The sequence below is a fragment of the Pholcus phalangioides genome, unplaced genomic scaffold (genome assembly GCF_987345545.1).
Source record: "Pholcus phalangioides strain wild (caught in Gottingen) unplaced genomic scaffold, Ppha-v1.0 ptg000018l_1, whole genome shotgun sequence".
Lineage (NCBI taxonomy): Eukaryota > Metazoa > Arthropoda > Arachnida > Araneae > Pholcidae > Pholcus > Pholcus phalangioides.
Window position 1 is genome coordinate 9,419,434 of NW_028301611.1, and position 21,014 is coordinate 9,440,447.

A 21,014-nucleotide genomic window follows, 5' to 3' on the forward strand; every position below is an offset into this window, starting at 1 on the left:
AAAAAAAAAAATAAATAAATAGAAGTAGTAATTTTATGAACTGGCAAAAGTAGGAGTAATTTGCAGTTCTTCAAGAAATAAGTAGTAGAAATAATGTTTGAGGACTGGAAAAAAAAATACCATAAATAAGAGAAATAATTTTGCAGACTGATAAAAATTAATTAAGTAGGAGAAATCTGTGGACAGGCACAAAATAAATGAGAGAAGTAATTTGTGGTCCCCCGCTGACGGCTAAGACAGAAATAAAAACCAATACAGAGACAATACAATATTTAATCAAAGCTAAAATTATGTATAGGCTATATTAATTGGTCAGAATGTGTCTCGTGGACTGGCATCTGTCTGTTGACCAGCGGTCGAAGAATACTGCTGTATGACCATGGGACATTCCCGTTATTTTTATTGGTATTTTTTGGCTATCCATACTTTCCTTCAATGTACAGATGTCCAGAGACACACAACTGAGGAAATAACATTCTCTACTGTTGCCACCTAGGGGCTCTATCGCTGAGTTACAGAGGAAAAGGGAGCTGCTGTATTTCTACTCGGTGCATCACGCTACTGTGCGTGTTGTAAGGAAAGAAATGGGTTTATTTGTGGTATATTATTTTTAGCTTGCCTGCCTGGATTACAAGAGAACCAGGGTTCAGCCGAGATAATTTCTGTTTTCGAAATTTATTTTTGCACTGATATCCAGAAAGTCTTTCTTCGAAATGAAAGAGTTTGTCGGCTGTTTTTTTGTTTTGGATGGATGGCGTGTCTTGTGTCTTATGTTTTTAAATGGATATTTGTATAGCTTTTGTATACGGAAATTTTTTTTCCCTCGTATGTACCAAAGACCGGGTTTTTGCTATTACTTATATTTTCGAATTCTGTTTTTATTTCAAATGCTAGTCTCATGCTTAATCTGGACAATCGTTTCCGTTCTTTATGTGCAAGAGGAACTATGTGTGCATGGTGTAAGAATATTTTTAAAATCTGTGTTTCATTTTCCTGTCGTGATCGGTATCTTTGTATTCCCTGGGGTTTACATTCTCTAATACGAAAAATCCCCAAATAAACTGAACCTTGTATTTTAGACATGAACATGCGTACTGAGAAAAAAAAATTGCATATGTCAGAGGTTTGAAAAATCGGAGGCAGCAATTCTCTGGAAATTTATAGTTTATCTTACATCATCTTTAAAAATATTGCCGCAAATTGATAACACTTTCTTTACAGATTGTTTTACATGCATGGGGAAAATACCATTGGAGGGTGGGGAGGTCCATGTCATATAAATATCTCTTTGCATTAGCCGCCTCCTGGTATATTTTTCATGTTAGTGTGTCTTCCACTTTATCTGGTATTTCTTTGACAACAGTCGGCACGATTAGGTTGTCTTTTGTCTAAATGGTTTCCAAAAGTTTAGTTGGAACCATTAGAAAAATTCCTCTCAATCGTTAGCAAGACTTATACTGACCTTAAACAAGCATCAGTGTATTTTTACTATGTAACTATATTTCAATGAAAAATTTGATATCTATTGATAATAGAACCTCTATTAATATAAACAGCAGCATACGTTTGAGTGGGGGGGGGGGGCAGCATGAAAGAAATTCGTCTAAGAAACTATTGTCTAATGCAGGGGTGGCCAACCTTCAAGCCATGCCACAATCAAAATTATTTTCCACTCCACAAATTTTAACACGCAGACTATACGTCCCATTTTTTTTACTGGATGCGAGCATTCTATGTAATGTCTCTCCTTTAAGAATTCATGGATAGGCAATGTGATTGATTATACAATGCATGTCTTCCATGTGGATGATCCTTAATCTCGTACATGCGTGGGACGCCCAGCAACAATGCCCAAAGATGAAAAACCAAACAGAAACGCACTGAATAGAAATTTTTATTACATAGTTATTATCGCAAGAGTGCCTATCATACTAAATATAGGTTTGGCAGCCTACAAGATCATCGTTCATAAGAAAATGATTCTTTTCGATTGAAAAGTGAAATTTCTTTAATTTTTAAAAATGTGTTCATGTGCCACTCCTGATACCATGGTGTGGCCGCCCCTGGTCTAATGTATCGAGACTGTTTGCAGTATCTGTAATCTGAGGCGTTCACCAGAAACATTACAGTAAATCCACCTTTTATTGCATTGAGGATAAACAAGCTTACTGTTCCTCGTACTGATGAGTGTTATTTCAAGAATTCCATCATGATTTGTTCTGTATTTAATTTTTTTACACAACAATAGCACTATTCAAACTGTGTGATCCTTTGCCCATCCCTTTCGGTTACATAAATGTGCAATACCTTCCTGCCCTGATAAGAAATAAAGGCTTCTTTAGCTATCTTGAGACCTTACAGGTGAAGTTCAAAATGTGTCCACGGAAACATGTAACTAATCAGTGTTTTATATTAATTTCGACCCCCGCCCCAACAACATCCTGTGAGTTTTGCAGAGATGGTAGAAATTGGTAGTTTCAGGTTAATGATATGATAATGGTGTAATATTATACGTGTGTGATGTCGTCAATTTACATTTCATGTCTCAACGTGGCAATACTCTGTCGAACTCAGGGGTTTCGTTTGTGTTTATATCGTAGATCGAGCACATGTTTTTTTAGTAGATTTTGTATTGTATATAAGCTTGTTTATAAGGGAGTTAATTTTTAAACGTGAATGCGTATTTTATTATTTGCATATATTTCATTTTTTGTAAAAGAATTGACCGATCCCAATTGGGAGATGACTTGCTAGTGAATGAAGCAGCAGAGAGGGTTGACTTGTACTTTCCCCGCAAATAATATTGTATCTAGTATGTTCACGAACTCTCTGCTTTTACGTATGTATTAAAAAACTCAATCAAATCTATTGTAAAATTTAAAGTGCCAAAACAAGTTACCGTATTTTAATGTGTATAAGGAACCCCTTTTTGCCAGAAATTAGGTTTCATAAATAGGAGGGGGTTTCTTATACATGGATAGTATTATAGATGTATTTCTTTCCCCTAAATTTTAAGCCCAAAAAATCAGGATGGGGTTCCTTATACACTGTAAAATACTGTCCGATATGCGCCAGATAAGCGAGAGTCTACTGTACCAAAAAAAATTGTTGGTCACAGGTTTTTTTAGAATAAAACTGATTATTCTACTTGCATCTAAATACCATCTTTCATTTATATATATGTTACGGTAAATGTGATAGATCTGGTTATTATGCATAACCATAGAGGATTTTCATAAGTTCCTTAATTAAATTTATCACTTTTACTGGTGATTTATACGTAATACCCAAGCGTCGTATTGTTGGTAAACATGATATAAATTATACACATGATAGTGTATGATATATTATACATGGTAATTCATACATGTATCACTATACATTTTGGCATTATATGGGGTTATGTTTATAAAATTCATTTCTGTCTGACATATACACATTTGAATTTTTTCTTATAATTATCAAATTCGCCAATTACATTAGGGATTTATGCATAATCAGATAAAAGGGATATAAATTATCAAATTTATATTTATCATAGTTACCAATGACACTCATGCATATAATCGCTGGTGAAAATGATAAATTTATCAAACTTTACAAGACAATTAGAAAGTATGCATAATAACCAGTACTACTGTCCATGAGAAGTGAAGGAGTCTTAGCTGAATGACCAAATATTGGAAATTTTCCCGGTTAAAAGACTGTTCACTATATTTGATCAGCATTGAACCAAAGGTATTGTTCCCCCCCCCCACCAGATTTTTTTCACCCGTTGCTGGGAACCCTGAAGTTTCCAGTGTTTGTGGTCTAGACTTCAAACAGTAGCCACAATGACACTAGACTTCAAACTTGGACGGTAATTGAAAATTTTTTTTTTAAACACCCTGCCATACGTATTTGTGCTTTTTGAGATATCGTAATGAGCAAGGATACAAATATATTTTTATGTGTTATACATAAATTCTGCAAACATATCAATGTTTCGAGCTGTTAACAGTGAATTTTGTTGAAATGTGACAGGACAGGTAGCAGTTTTGAAAAGTTTGTTATAAATGAGATCGACATATACGGGGAAAAGAACATTGGGTATGTAAAACTTTATTCTTATGGAAATGTTTTAATATGGAAATTTTCTGTTAATAAAGATTGTTTATTGTGTATGTTATACTTTTGCTTCTTCGCTGTTTATATTTTTCCTGCCGACATCAAAATTAAACCATGACAGTGTTTTTAAATCTATAGCTTGAAAACGGATTTGATAAATACAAATTATTTGATTATACAGTTGAATCTCGTTATAACAAACTCCAAGAGACCAGAGAAATTCCTTCGGTATGATGAAATTTCGTTATAAAGGAATTCCAGGTTTTTGTATTGTTCCCATGAAAGCTTATCTGGCGATTAGAAAAATGTTCGTTAAAATGGGATTCAACTGTATCACATGAACATTGGTGGTAGAAGAAAAAAAAGTTTAAGGACAACTTTTTTTCTCTATAATCATTATCATTTTGGATGTCATTGATGATCGAGATAAATAACTTGCTGTGGGATGATCTTCTAAGTCTGATTGCTGCTATGGGGATCATGTTTATTTCTATACCGTGTACTTTGTCAAAATGCCACGTCCAGACGATGAGTTCCGCCTAATCGGATTCAAACCTAGACTTTGAAACTTGCAGAAGTTATAAGAAGTGCCTCGGGTAGATTTTCTGCTAGAATGTACATACACCTCAGAGTTGATATTTTGCAGCTTATGAATGAGATTGGTTTCCCATCCCAAGGAAATGCTCTAATGATCCAAATTGGCGTTTTCCCTTTAATATTTTTGGTCAGCTTGAGGGGGTTAAGTCCCCACCAAAAGATCTGTCTGTACTGTTTTCTAAGAGGTTTTCACTTCATTTTTACATACTGGACATTTGGTCTTTTTTTTTGCACCACGGCTATTTTCTGCACACGAGCGCTAATTAGACCGGGACCTATAATTTATTGCTGATTCCGAACAGCAGGCTTGTTTTTTATACTCGTCGAGGGGTTGGTGCGCTAACCCCTTGATGGGGGGGGGGGGGGACTTCTTGCGGTAGTAATTTTTTCCTGCGGTCTTGTCGCCGTTTTTGTTGTACCCGTGCTGGACATTTGGAATGTGTTTTTTAACACATGCTCGACTTGTGCAAAAAAAGTTGTATTTCTTGTGAATTGCATCCAGAGGATTTTATCTTCATGCAAGCACTGTGAATAATCAGCCTTTTTTGACAAATTGTAAGAGGAAGCATACCTGTGCAAGCTTTTAGTTCATAATACCAGGGGAACCTTAGAAAAAAAAAACCTTGTTTATAATTTCATAAATCCTTGAAATCGCATTTTCCTTCCAGATAGCAGGGGGATCTTGCATATTTAAATTTCTAATGTATGTATTGCCTTTTGGCACACATCTTCACACTTTGGAAACAAACCTGATTCCTCAGTGCAAGACATCAAAACAGTCTCTGCTGCTAAGCCAACATGCTGAATGTGCACATTTCCTTTCCCCGATGTCTCAAGAAAAAACTTTTTTTGTCCTTGTACTTTTTAACGGGTCTTGACCTTTATTATTATTAATTTTTTTTTTTTTTTTAAGACAAGTGCAGAGCACTCAATTTTTTTTCTGTACTGGAAAATGTTCTTATAATCATCACTAAACTTTTCATGTATTTACATCCACAGGTTTCAAGAAAGTACCTTTATATAAAAAAAGGTGCATCAATTCCCTTGAAGATTTCGTTTCTGCCGTTAAGATATATGGTAATTTTTCGGTTTTCCTTAAGTTTCTTCCCACCAGCTTAGTCAAACTAGGCTATAATGTCAATGATTTCCACAAAGCAGGGCTCTTCAATGCACGCCTCCCAGGGCCACATATGAAAAAGGTTACATAGATTTGATAGAAATGCAGGAAAAAAAAATATACATCAAAACCCTTTTTAACGTACACCCTTAAGATGTGGTTGTCACTCACTCTTTTACAGCCAAATTTCCCAGTATAAAAGTATGTTTTTCCGCACCCGATTAATGGTCATGCCCTTTTTATGGACTAATTTTTTTGTCCCACCAATGTTTGCAAAAGAGGTTTTACAATATTCCATACTAGGTGAAAGTAATTTCAAATTCACTTTTAGAACGTAATTTCATAATTTTACACGGGGGCCTGACAAAACTGAGATCCAGAAGTAATTTTCGAGAGCAATGTATGAATGTAAATTTGCCTGGAAGGGTCTCAGAAAAAATCACTTGGTCCCACGATGCTCGAAGTTCTTTAATCATATAGCGCATTCCCATTTTTTTTTGGAGCCTTGAGCCCATTGGATCCATCAGTTAAGACGCCACTTGGTGGATCTATATTTTAAGGGGCAATTCAAGTATTACGTCATCAGATTTTTGGCTATTTCTGACCCCCCCCCCCTTAATCAGCAAAATTTTGTCAGATCTGCCCCCTCTTAATACATATTGGGAACAGAGGAGGTGGGTGCAGGCTCATTCCCCCTCCACCCCAAGATGATCAAAAATATATACGAGAGCACAGGCAGGATGGAAGTGGGGATCACCCCCATTCATGAAACATAGCATAAGTGGAAGAACGAAAGACAATACCCGTCTACCACTAAAACCCTCAGTGCTGAACTGCCCCCTCCCCATTAGAGGAGCATATATATCTGCCTTTGCACTGGAGTCCAGCAAATCACCACACGCATCATACTAACGGTTTAGCAAATACCCCCATAAATAAGACAAGATGTGAGGTGGTCTGTAGAGAAACTATTTATAGGAATGCTATGCCCACGGACACTGCGGGAATGGGGAAATCAGTTTTAAAAGGGCCGCAAAGCTGCTTTTGCACCAGCTAGTAAGTGCCCACAAAAACTAGGGAAGGTTTTTCTCGATTCATTTTGACATTCCTAGTAACGATGGAAAGTAAAGCCATTAAGAATATTTCATACTTTAATAAATTGGTGTTTAAGTAATCATCATACAAACCCCTCCCCTCTCGATGCCGACGAAATACTTGAATGGCTTCACTGTAGGTTCAAGCATCATCTCAGGCTTCATAGATTTTTTCTTGGCCCTTCGGTAATGGCTAAACCCTGCCACAGAAAATGTTGATGAATCTTGCTTTAATAACACAGTCACTTTTGTTTTAGTTTCTACAGCAGAAATCCATATAATAGCTTTTCATGAGAATAGATTGGAACGAAAAAATTTGAAATGTGTCTAAGGTCATGAATATTTGTCAATCAAGACATTTAATTACTAGGACAAATTACATATGGTATATATACCTCAAATTTACACAGCTAGCAAAATTTGAGTACTTAAAAAGGTCACGAGTTACACACACATCTGAAACAGTTGTCATTTCACAACTGCATACAAAAGAGGAAAGATTCAAATCGCTATAACGTATTATATTTAAAAAAAAAAAAAAAAAAATCGCCTTGTGCAGGTTATTTTTTACAAACTTGAATACATGTATAAAAAAAAAGGAACAGGATTTTTTTTTGGCAAATATATTCTGCGTATAAAATTCATTACATTATACAAAAAAATTTAGTCTTTGGCTATGTAAATTGTGACTCTTGCAAACTTGAATAAATAATCGCCAAAAAAATTTCCAATGGCAAAACATTGAATTATTGCGTCATATAAAATTGAAAAATACTGGTAATAATGCAGACGATTTAAGACAAGATATTACGATACAGCTTTGAAATTTGGCTATACTATTTTGATGTAGAACGGGCGTTTATATCAAATTGTTAAAGTGTAAAAATTTGAAAGTTTCATGATCAAAAATTGGGAAGATTTCAAAGCCTAGTCGCAAACATTCAGATATTTCTTTCTAACTTGACACCATTATGGCACATAATATACGTGTGTACGACTTATTGCATTTCTCTTGACCCTAGAATGTCTCATACACAGGAAACGAGGCCAAAACATGTCTGAGACGAGTGTTAGAAGCAGAGTGGTAAAAAATATTGAAAAATGTTTGTCTTTTCGTCAAAAAATGGTGTGATAATTCATGGCTGTATACGTATCAATAACAAAAATTGGCGATAAATATAAAGGTGTTCAAAAGTATCTTTAAAAAAAATTATTGCAAAAATTATGCGGCCACCAAACACCAAAAAATTGTGAAATATCGCAATAGGAATCTTCAGCATACAGGGGGGGAAGAAACAAAAAAAATTAACCATTCATCTCTACATCAGTTAAGGAAGGGTACCACTTATAACGCAAATTCTTCCGACAGTACTCTGGAACAAGTAAAAATCTAATCCAGCACACACAATGCACATCAATATTCACACGTGAGCAAATACAAGTTCACTTTTCAACTTTTTCCCCCGAAGTAGTCAGAAATCAATATTCCCATTGAGTAGCCGTCTCGGTAGAAGTACCGCCAGTCTTGAAAAGTCCGTTCTTTTCTGCCATTAGATATTCCCCAGATGTTGTCTTGATGCAGAGCTTAGATGGTTCTCGTAATTCAATATAGAATCCTTGTCTGTTGTCAGAATCTACCGCTATTGTACCGTCTCCTGTTACATTCCAGTATTTTTCGTTATTTCCTGTTAAGAGAGGAAAGCATCAATTCATTAGCGTGTTAAAACTATTTCTGTGTATTTAATATAGGGGTAAAATATCAAGTACACTTGAATTCAAATACTTTGCACTTTAAATGCAAGTTCAATGTACCCGTTTTATAGTGGATATCATCCAAATAATTTATATGTAACCATAACCTAATTAAGAGTCACTAGTTGTAATTATTTAATAATTATAACTTAATAATCAACTAACTTTATTGGTCTTCACGAGGAAGCTGATTTTATGATTAAATAATGAGCTAATCAATAACTTTTCATTATTTTATTACGGACAATATTTACACCGACTCATTCCCAGCATGTTATTTGCTCTCGTTGCCACCCTTGTACAACATAATAACTACTTGTTTTTCCGGTGTTGCCAAGATACATAACACTAATGAATTAAACACTATAATTAATTTTCTCAGAACAGTAAAAGCCTGCTTTTAATGAATGAAGCTGATACGAAACTGACTTACGAATTAATAATCATAATTCAATATTTAACTGATTCTATGTTATCACATTTTAGTATCAATCGTTTTGTGTCATTCTCTAAGATGCGTTACTGATTCATGCACGATCTTGCTGCCCACTTCTTGGGGGGGGGGGGGCACTGGTGCATGGCCGTCTCAATCAAGCATATAATCCTATCTATATCCCATATTAAATCTTAATTTGAATATAAAATCCTAAATCGCATATTGAAATAAATAATAAATCGTGAAATTCATAATCGATTTCATCCTCAATTTAAATCATTTGATTTCCATGCTGGTGGTAATAACCATACCACCTGGTCCGGATAACGGTTAATCGAAGTTTTACTGTATATACAGTCCAGCCCCACTGGATTCTAAAAGTAGTTATGTTTTCCCTACCATGTTTCATTTGATAGCTTTATTTTTTCCACAGCTCTCCGTGGCCTCCTTAGAATATACCAGGGTCACATGGGCCCCAGGTTCAGAAACAGTGATCTATGGGACATTATCAATCGGGTTGTTCTTCCTGTAGACCAGTGTTTCTCTAAGTGGGCAATATCGCCCTCTGATAGGCGATTGAATTGTCGGGACAGGACGGGGATAGAAGCTGTGAGGATAACATAAGATCCCACGAGTTAGTTTGAGTCAGGGCGATGAGAAAAAAAAAATTTCTGCACGAGGGAATGATGGAACAAAAATTTTGGGAAACACTGCTATAGACCCTAGCAGCTGCAAACTACTTCAGTCAGCATAGCTTCACATCCCTGTGAATAGGCCTACTTTCCAGCACCTTATCAAGTTCCTCCCAGTTTGTCTAACTACTGTTCGGGCTGCATATTATATGGCTGCTCTGAATTTTAACAGTTGGCTACATTAATGCGAGTCAGCTGTGTAAAATATTTACTTTTTCTATTTACATGTATTCTGCCTCTTCTTCAGTTCCTAGAAATCACTACCAGGTATCATTTGAACATCACCTCCCCTTGAAACTGGATAAGCATTCTCATATGAAACATTTAAATGATACCTGAGCAAAACTCACCCTTGAAATAACAAATCCCTTTCTCGTCTCTTTCCATATATATGCTCTCATAAGTAGCTTTGTTACATTCAAGCTTGGGCGATGCAGCACTTTTATAACCAACAAAGCCCTGGTCACACTTCAACACTAACGTATTCCTGTTGATAAGGTAGAAATAAAATTTTTCCATGTCCTCTATCTTGTCGCTATTGGCATAAAGATGGCCACTCTTCTTTGCGGCCACATACTTGCCATTGTTTGCCAGGAAGGCAACACTTCCTTCTGGAAGCCATTGCAAGTTGAAAAGACAGCTGGTCGATCTATGAAGAAAATATAAAACAAATCTATTCAGCAATAAAATTTAAATATACAAATGCAAACACAACAAATTGCCAAATGAGATGGCTGAAAAAAAGATGCCCATAAAAAAATATGGATGTCAAATATAACTAAAATACAGCAACTCAATATAAATAAAAGCATATATCTTGAAAATAATACTATATAATACACTGCCCATAAAACAAATTATGGTTGTCTTATCTAAGTAGGGATAACTTCTTGATTTTTCCCAATACATTTACTGTAATCCTTTCAAACATGTCAATTGCATTAGAAATCACGAACCCTGGAGATAAGCTATTCCGTTTATTCCCAACCCCATTAGTGAAAAACTCCCTTCAACATCAAACATCACAATTGACAATGTATTAATGACTCGTGGTCCATCCTACCCATCCCATTGAAAATTTTAAATAGTATGATCATACCCCGCAAATGAAATCTTTCTTCATAGCTCTTCCCTGCAACAAAGTCTATGTTCCTCTGTAGGTATGGTCTCCAAAATCTTATGGCATACTGCAGTCCAAGACGAACTAAGCCCCTCAAAGTGGAAGAACCACTTTAGGAGAACACAAAGACTCTCTTTAAGGTCTGGACACACATATCCGCACCGTGCCCGACACGTGCATCGTCCGAGTGTAGGCCATCACACGGTCAAAGAATAATTCTTTACTAAGCAATGCAGCCGTTCACACATATCCGCACCGTAGCCGAGCACCGTCACCGCGTCCGCACCGTCACCAACTAGTTTATTTTATATTTTTACGGTGACGGTGCGGTCTCGGGAGAGAGAGAGAGCGCAGATTTTTTAAAAAAAGAGAGAGGAGAGAGCTCATTTATTTTATGTCGCTTCTCAATTTTCATCAATTGCTGAATTATTAATTCCATTTATTTCTTGATTTTAATCAATTTCTGCATTATTTCTTTTATTAATTCTGAATTTTCATTGGTACTGAAGTAATTTCTTTCAATTATTTTTAATCCATCGATTCTAAAGTTTTCCTTAATTTCGGAAATGGTTTCTCACATTCGTTTAAAATTACCTCCATTAATTTTTGTGTTAATTCACATTTGTGTAGTTGTTATTTTTTTTGTATGGGGGGTATTTCTTAGCGTTCGTGTATATTCAGTATGCCGATTCCCTCTTTCCACAAAATATATGAAATCTTGTTAAAGAGAGGGGGTGTCCTAAACTTTTTTTGTGCCCGAAATTGTTTGGACACACCTGGCCCCGCTTCTGTGGTACTAGCGTAATATGTAGAAAACATATGGATAAACATTTTCACAACTTTGATGGGAAAACAAAGTTTTAAAATTATGTTTCACATAGCATATAACGAAATTTTGCCGGGGAGATTTTTGTTAAAATAATAATGTAAACTTGGAAAACTAACTGGGTTTAATTTCCGATGCTCTATAAATGAATCATTGTTTTGGTTTTAACATAAGTTATATATATAAATAGAAAACGGTTCGAAAATTTTTGGATTTTTTCTTATGGGAAAATATAGGAGGCATTTTAAATTTGGTACTCACATCAGATGCAACATGTTAAGCCATAAATGCTTAACCCATGTCCTGTGCTCCAAATGCGGCCCTCGGAAGCATTTGATGTGGCCCGTGACAACAAAAAACAAAACAAGGCTCTCGAGCACATTTCAAAATCACTTGAGCGACTAACGGCACACCTCCAGTTCACTTAAGTGGATCGTGATACATTTGCAGATTATCCTATTTGAATGGTTAGTGGCACATTTGCAGATTATCCTATTTGAGTGGTTAGTGGCACATTTGCAGATTATCCTATTTGAGTGGTTAGTGCCACATTTGCAGATTATCCTATTTGAGTGGTTAGTGGCACATTTGCAGATTATCCTATTTGAGTGGTTAGTGGCACATTTCCAGATCTCTCGAATGGCCCGCGGCAAGCTTGCAGATCACTTAAGCGACACGTGCCACTTCTTTTTAGATAATTTTGGAGGATCGAGACTCATTTCTGGATAACTTAAGAAGCCCGCGAAATATTTCAAAACAATGAAGTGGCCCACCACCTTCCAAAAAGTGGAGCACCTTTGTGCTAAATGTCTTTAAATTACTATCGAATACTGGTGAGGCTTTATCATTGAATCAAGCCCCCGCAAACTAAACACCCCAATTGTTATTGATTTTAATATCCATTTGCCATCTGCAGAGGAGCCAATTTTCAGTTTAGAAGATTCCATGAACACACACACACACACACACACACACACAGTAAAAGATATGCTCGCTCTTTGCTCTACAATATGCTCCTACTGAGCTGAGATACACTTCTTGGAGGTGTTATCTTGTTATCTGTTATGGGAGTTTGACACCACCTGCCCCTACAGATGATTATATTTATGATGGCTGTAGACTCTGAATAAAAAAAAAAAGAGTGTGTAGGTGAGGAAGAGACAGTACCCCTCTCCCCCACAGATTGTTTTAATTTCTATATGACTTTTTTTTTCTCTCTCCCCTTTCATCACTCCGTAAATAATCTCCTCTCTCCAAACTATAAACAAGAATGCATATAGTCAAACTAAGCAAATGGCCATCTTTTTATTTTCAGCTGCATTTAAAGATTCTATCCTTTTTTGTGGGTTTGTTACTTACAAAAAATCTATCGGAGATCAATCCAAAATAAAAATAAAATTAAAATTTCTATAAAAAACACATGCACACACACATATACAGACAGATAAAAGATTTATATACATGTATAGATTATTTACAGAAATGTTTAGAACAATTAATTATTGTTAATTTACTCTAGGGTTATTATATCCAAATCACTCTTGTTAATTAATTTACTGAACATTTTGATTACACCGAACTGGCTGCGTTAAAGACTTGAAGCAATCGACACAGCTTCGTAGTCAGTATACGGCAGCGACACGGGCAACACACGGAAAGGTGTGGTCTGAAGAGGAACGAGCCGAGCCACGGCCAACTGACGCCCGAACTACGGTCCTGGCACGGTGCGGATATGTGTGTCCAGACCTTTAGAAAGAAACCAAGCATTTTACAGTTGATCTTTTGACCACCGTTGAACAATGTTCAGAAAACCGAAGCTGCTTGTCAATGAGAAGTTCAAAATCATTGATATCCTAGTTACATTCGGGATGATACCTCCATTCAACTAACCATACACTTGCCAAAGCCACGCTCCATTCATTTGCCCATGCTACAATCCTATTTAACCTGGTCTGAAGCAACTCCCTATCACTTTGATTCTCAACCCCCCACTATTAGTTTCATGTCATCTGCAAATTTGTTAATAATCCCATTGATACTCCGATCAAGTTTATAGATATAAAGTTAAAACAGAATGGGACCAAAGGCACTTCCTGGAGGGACTCCACTTGTGACAAATGTCTGACTAGAAAATTCCATTTGAACTCATTCCAATAAATGCCCTTTTCAGATTCCCCCGCCCCTGCTTCCTTTAAGTTTTTCCACAATTTGTCTTTTATGAATTTATATACCTCGCCATTGTCAGACATTAACGTCCCTGGCTATAAGCGTTTGAGCTACGAAAGAAGTAAAAAAATCTCTGGGAAACAGTATTACCAGACTATATATACGTATATATTATACTGTTGAAAACTATTTGACTATTTTCGTTCTGCCGTAAAATTCTGGCTTAAAAGAACATTCAAGCCGCCTTTGATATTGGTCTGTATGACTGACTTACCCTTTAGATGCATTTGCCTGAATCCCACCGCTGTTATCCAAAGACCAATACTTGTCTTGCATTGTTCGAATGTGCCAACTTTTCGAAGCTTCATTGTACTCCAACTGAAATGTCTCATGATCCGAAATCTCATCTTGATTGGCAGTGACATCAACTCCTACAAGGTAAATTGAAAACATCTCTCAGTAACATACTCATTTTTACAAGCGAATGGAAACATTCAACAAAACTTAAAATTTCTCGCCATTTTTTTCTCAATTACATTCTTTTAGTGCAGGGGTTCTTAACCCTTTGTTTTCCACGCCAATCAGATGAAGGCCTTCATGTCACCTCTGGTTAAGAACCACTGTTTTAGCAATAAAAACAACTCTACAAACTTATAATTTAAAAACCATGTCTGAAATTTCTTTAAAATTTGACTGAAAAAAATCAGAGAAATTCTTTCGAATAAAGTGAGTACGAATTCTGTTAATTCAACACAGATTAAATACACAAATGATGTGACCTTTACACTGTTTTCAAGCGTATTTATCCATAAAGGTCTTGACAAGCGCCAGGTTATCATGGCAACTAAAAAAAAAATCTGCATTGGCACTAAATATTTTGGGTGTGCGATGACTAAATTGGAATGCAAGGACAATGTGAAAATTTCAAAATTTATGTTTCTACCCATTCGCTTGTTAGCATAGGCAGAGATAGACTTGGAAGTCTGGGGAGGGGGGTGGGGCACGATGATGTCAATTCATATATACATTTATACATTAGATCAGTCGACTCCACCTTTGACACTTGCACCAGCGTCAAAGGTGGAGGCATCTAAAATTTTAGGTGCCTGCACAAATTTTATAGTCGCAATGGCGACCGGGTGCCTGGGATTTGTCAAGCACTGTTTAGATACTATTATATGATAATCATCCAAGTTCCCTAAAACTTGTATTGTGCTGTTAGCTTTTCACGGTAAACTACTGCCATTTGAAGAGTTGACCAACTTTTCCCGTGAATATTAAGAATACACCAACGAATTGGAATCATTCATTCTGACCACGATGTTTGAAGTGAACAGACGTACTTCTTCCGCTGAGCAACTGAGCATTAAGATTTGGTATTCAACCCAAGTGGGAAACTCGGTCAGCGTGACAAGTGGTTGAATTTTCCTCTGAAGACGGCACCCACTGGTGTTGAAATGCATTAGGACTTGTTATTTTCGTGTATTTGCCTTATTCGTCGGTGTCTTCTTAATACTGCCATTTGTTTCTCAAAATGTTTTCGTCTCCTAACGTTTTTCATATGAACAGAAAGATAACTGCATGGCATAAGCGAAGGTGAATCACTGAAGAAGTGAATGGGGAGGGAGGGGGTTATACGCATATTACTGCCATCAAATTTTGCTTTAAAAAAGGAAATCCTGATTGAAAACCAGTGCAATGACAGCTCCTAAGGCAATTTTTCTCCAAAACAACTCTCAATACATACTTTAATTGCATGTATTGAGTTGCTTTGGAGGAAAAATTGTCTACATAATTGTAGGCCATGTGTCCCCATAAAATTTATCTTTCAACTAGTATGGATCCTATAAGATGCCTTGATGGATTTCTTCTGTGTTCATTATTGTTACACAACATTTTTCCCCCCATTTTTCACTTTGCTTATTAAAGTTTTTAATCCATAATCAACGAGACTAGTCTAGAGGAGCCCGGAAATGAACCTTATTTTACAACAAAATATTACACTATCAAGGTACTGGGAAAAATGAATGAGGGAAGGGGGAAAAGAATGTTCATTAAACTTTCTGCCCCACCTTCAAGACTCCCCAAACCTAGCCCTAGAAGTAAAAATCAGCAAAATTGTTTTTAAATCACATGGCTAATGAGTATAAGATTAAAGCTGTAAAGCCACACACGCTCAATGGCCATCGGAGTCATCTTATGTGACCCGCGACCTCAAACCTAATTTTGTAAAAATGATCCAAGCGATACATTTACAGATCACTCAAGTTACCCGCGGCACGGTTCCAGATCACTCAAACGGCCCACGGAGACATTTCCGTATCACTTAAGTGACTCGCGGCATATTTAACCCATTGAAATCATTTGACTCCCTGACGTCGTCATGGGATATTTTGGCATATAAATCATGTGACATACGTACAGCTGTATGACGCCCTGAGGATATGTCCCCAACCACGCTGCTAGGGTTATTTAAATCCGATTACTCAGTCCACTTTAAGGGTATTTAAATATGGCATCATTGGGCTAATGATCACCAACAGTTAGTCAATGAGTGACCAACTGCACAATTCGAGAGTACTCAAGCGGCAAATTCCCATATCACTTAAGTGAGCCGCGGTATATTTAATGATCACTCGAGTGGCCCACGGCACATTTAAGTGGCCCGCACTTCGCTAAAGGTTGAAAAACGTAATCGTCCAACTCTCAATGTCTGATTTTAAATGAGTATCAACCGAGAAAAAAGATGAGAGCGCGGTTTCTTGGGAGTTCTCAAACATATGCGATGTCACAGCTCCTCACTCGAAAATAAGAGCGGGCTCTTCCTCAATGGATCCGACACCCAACGCGTTTCCTCCCTTTAATTACAACTGACACCTACAAAGCTCAAGATGCAATTCCGAGAAAGAAACGAGAGAGCCCACAAAATCCCAGTCAACGCCATCAAATAAAATGGGAAAAGACATCAAATGTCGTTCATGATACCATGATGTCCTCCTCACGTGATGTGTGAGAGGGAGCTTCGCCCTTTTTCTCATTTTTTTTATTATTATTCCACTCAGAATGGCGTGTTCACTTAGCGGTATACTGTAACACAGCATCGATCCGTTATTTCAGGGTCGACGCCATCTTCAATACGCATGCGCATTCCAATAAGCTAGATTACTGCCTCTTTTCCATGAATCGGGTTTTCCCTCGCTCGATTCCGATTCTACTACGACAGCCAACTCAACCCCCAGGCACGAAATCCCCCCTCTCCTGGTTATGCAGCACGCATAGCATATCCGTTCACGGTATGCCAATATAGATGGGCTATTCCAGCAGTACCGCAGGTGCCGCCCCGTGAAAACAGGCGAATATACAGAACCGATGGTTCGTGACGAGAAATTTCAGGACGAAAATTTCCAGCAAGACGTTCAATCAGGTGCTATAAACGGCTGCAAAGTCGAAAAATTGAGAAACATGTCGCGTAATTTCGCAATAATGATCATACTCGGCATCTTAGGAGAAGCGCATGACGTATACAAAAGCTGGTGGTAGAATGGTATCTATGGTTTGTTTTTTTGTTCAGTTAAGTCCAATGATACCTCACGCATTTGAACGTGTCTAGGAGTTTGAGTACAAGATCAGCCATATTGTACTGTCACGAAGATAGGCCTATACGGTATAGAAAAAAAAATTTCACTGGTATCTACGGTTATATCGCATCAAGAAAAAAATCCAACGGCATTTTTTTTTACATGAATGAATCTGACTTTAGGCAGAGGCGGCGGCTCGAGCAGGGTTGTAATTTTAGCAGGTGAAAATTTGTTTTGACCAGGCCACCGGCTAAAAATGGTTTTAATAGGCCAAAAGTAGATAAAACTGGTCGAAACTATTGAAATACATTGAAATGGTCTTAACTGATATAGTAACAGTTTTAACTGTTTTTTCATTATTAAATTTAAAATTAAGATAGGTTTTTACTTTTAACAAGCATCAGAATGTTTTATAAAAAAAAAACGGGGTTGCATCACCATGCAACTATAAAAGGGGGGGGGTGTCTAGTGCCCTGGGCACTGGATCAGGAAGGGCACCGAGTTTACTGTTTTCCGTTTAAAATTACGGGAAGGAGTGCCAAAATAGACTCAATTTAAAAAATAGAGCTTGTTTCCAGTTGCAACTGACAGCATGTTTTACAACTACTAGCCTATTTGAATTCACTTAATTACCACATTTATTGATTATTTTAATAAAATAAAAGTAATAGGAGAAACATTTTGAAAACTATTACTAAATCAGTTTTAAGACCATATCTGACCCACATCTAGATCCCACCTGGTCAAAATGTCAAAGCCTCCCTCTGTTATAAATAATCCTAATCCAAATATTCATACTTCATTTCTTCAGCAATTACTTTAATTGAGCATTAAGTAACTACTTTTTAAGAATTAATGAGAAAAAATTAGAAGTGACAAACTATTATCGACCAGGTCGATTTAAATCACCCCTAGTTAAAACCGACAACCCTGGGGGGCTTGTGACAAAATTTCCATCCGCAAGAGACGTCTTTTCGGCGATCCTACAATGTTATAAGCCGCATCACGAGGAAAATACAATGGCCCAGTGGTTCTCAAACTTTTGCCAACCGCGACTCCCTTACCCCAGTAAATGTTCATCTCCGCGGTTCTTCAGAATAGTTTACAGAACCGATTCAAAGAACTGAAGTCATACATTAACATCGAAAGTTCACTGCGACACCCCTGACCAGAGGCGTACGATGAAAGGGGGGGGGGCAGTACGCCTATGCGCCCCCTCCCCATCATCCCTTTAATCTTGCCTTCAATATTATAAAGAAGCGCCAAAATGCATGCTTGTCCCGGCGGAACCAAGCATCTAGTTGTTGCCCTAAAAGTCGTTATACGCAGTACAGAAAATATATTACATGATCTATTGCCCACGTGTAGGGCTGATAGGGCTCCAGCCCTCTCCCGAGATGATTCTTTGTTTTTTCATACTATGGAGAGGCCCGTGAAAAATCTGACTAGACGCCCGCTAAAGATCCCAGTCTAGGGACCCTGCAGTAGGGAGTGTCAGCAATTGTGAGCTTTGGCCTGAGTTGTGGGGGGCAATGACCACGACTTCTCTCGCGTGGATTTGGTAATATGAAAATTCTATCTTACGGCCCTTTTAAGAGCTCAATTTCGAAAAATCCCTTCTTTAAGTGAGCCTCTACTACTAAACCATACATGCACCTCGTCCGTATTTCTCTGCGGAACCTCTAACGAATTGGTAAATGTTGGAATGTGCGTGTCCGTGTTGTGAAGCTAATGTGAAGCTTGTTGGTGTGTAATGCTTGTTATAGTGCTGCCATCTGCCTCCTATTTTTCGAACTATGAGTGAAATTGTAATGATTGAAGATTTTACTGTTGTATGCCTGTTGCTCTCTGGCGAGACTTTTTAATGGGGAGATCGGCTTGCATTCTCACCTCGAAGTTGGGAACCACAGAAAACCAACTTCAGCCGACCACCACTGTGGCGACGATGGGGGTTTGAGCCCGGGCCCTCGCGATGAGAGTCCGTCACTATGGCCACTCGACCACCACAGCGGCTTAGTGAGCCTCTGCAATATCAAATAAAACTACTGACCAAATTTCATGTTCATAACTTCAGCAGTTTCGGCTCCGCGACGATGAATGAATGTATCAGTTCAGTAAAGACACGTTATTTTATATAAATAGGCAAACAGTCCATCTCACTTACGTTTTCCAGCTTTGCACAACTTGCGTATAAAAAAATTTTCGTGATCCCAACTCAAGATTTCCCGTTCAAAAAAGTGTTATCCCACTCGAGTGTTTTTTCATGACGACTTTTTGAATAACGTTATAAGCGGTATCCACTGTAGATGTATTTTAATGGTGTCTAGTGATGATAATGTCGCAACATTTGATGAGTAATTGGACGGTATAAACTTCAAAAAAGATCACGGATGTGTACAAAAATGGACCATTTTTCCATGTGATATTTCAGATATGGATACATATTAGATTTTAATAATTCACTATGGCAGCGGTTCTCAACCGGTGCTCCGCGGCCGAAAATAAAAAAGAAACCCAGTAAATTTTTGAAAAAATAATTATAAATATTTTTGAATAATAAAAAGTCAGTCAGTAACTTTGATGAATAAATAGAAAATATGCCTATACACGGGGCTCCGCCATAGAAATTATATACCCAGAAAGGGCTCCGTGGGTCAAAAAAGGTTGAGAACCGCTGCACTATGGTATCGTCAGCACAAACTACTACGCTATTATATAGATTTTTCCTTTTCATATAGAAAATCTTGGAGAAGACAGTCCAGCGCTTGCACAGGAGCAAACGAGGCGTATATTACCAATAGGTAATGTAGTGACTGTAACAGACAGACCATTTTCCCGATTAGTATGGTTTTTACGGTCTGATGCAGATTCAACGATATCACACTATGATGTAAGGACGTCTTCGAGTATCAAGCTGAGATGAGTACCACAGTGAGGAAAACGAAGTTATCACGTCCAAATTTCACGCCTCTTGTCGATGTGACAGCCCACCCAAAGCGATTTTTTTTCAAGTAAAAATAATTTTTTTTGGGGGGAGGGGAGGGAATCCGAGTTTACAGTTATCTGAGCTCAGTTCCATTCACCTCGGATTATCGATTCTATTGTACTTTGGTATCGATCCACCAGGAAGACAAAAAAAAAAAGCTGTATGTTAAAATGCAGTATTACAGCATGCTCACAGTTCTCCCCCCTGCACATGAAGAATGGAAATGATCCGACCACATCCGTCCTCGATGCCGTCGAAAAGAGGAAGTTCATTTTGTTATTCTTGTGACGGGAAAATCATTTTCCTCTGTATTTGGTGCGGCAAAAAAAAAGTCCATTTTATGCGTTTTGTTGCAACAGAACACGACCGACCTTGACTGACACACAAACGACAAAAACTTCAATTACGGAATTCTTACAGTAATTGATGCCTGTGCCGCGCTCCAAGTTTCTGAGCTGACACCTCTTCCCTTTTCCACTGTTGCAAATCACTTTTGAAAGAAGCCATTGTTGAACGCACGTCTTACGATAATCGAGACGGGGC

General features: G+C 37.5%; 1 protein-coding gene across 1 annotated transcript in view; it reads right to left on the bottom strand.

Moving 5' to 3' along the window:
* Positions 1-7,243: 7,243 nt before the first annotated feature.
* sn (fascin domain-containing protein singed) overlaps positions 7,244-21,014 on the bottom strand; it is a 42,204-nt gene continuing 28,433 nt past the window's right edge. Inside the window, exons 3-5 of the mRNA XM_089247637.1 lie at positions 14,182-14,338; positions 10,146-10,444; positions 7,244-8,600 (exon numbers count right to left, since the gene is read on the bottom strand). Coding sequence (XP_089103763.1) covers positions 8,395-8,600; positions 10,146-10,444; positions 14,182-14,338 — 662 coding nt within the window. The 3' untranslated portion in view covers positions 7,244-8,394. The remainder of the gene's footprint in view (positions 8,601-10,145; positions 10,445-14,181; positions 14,339-21,014) is intronic.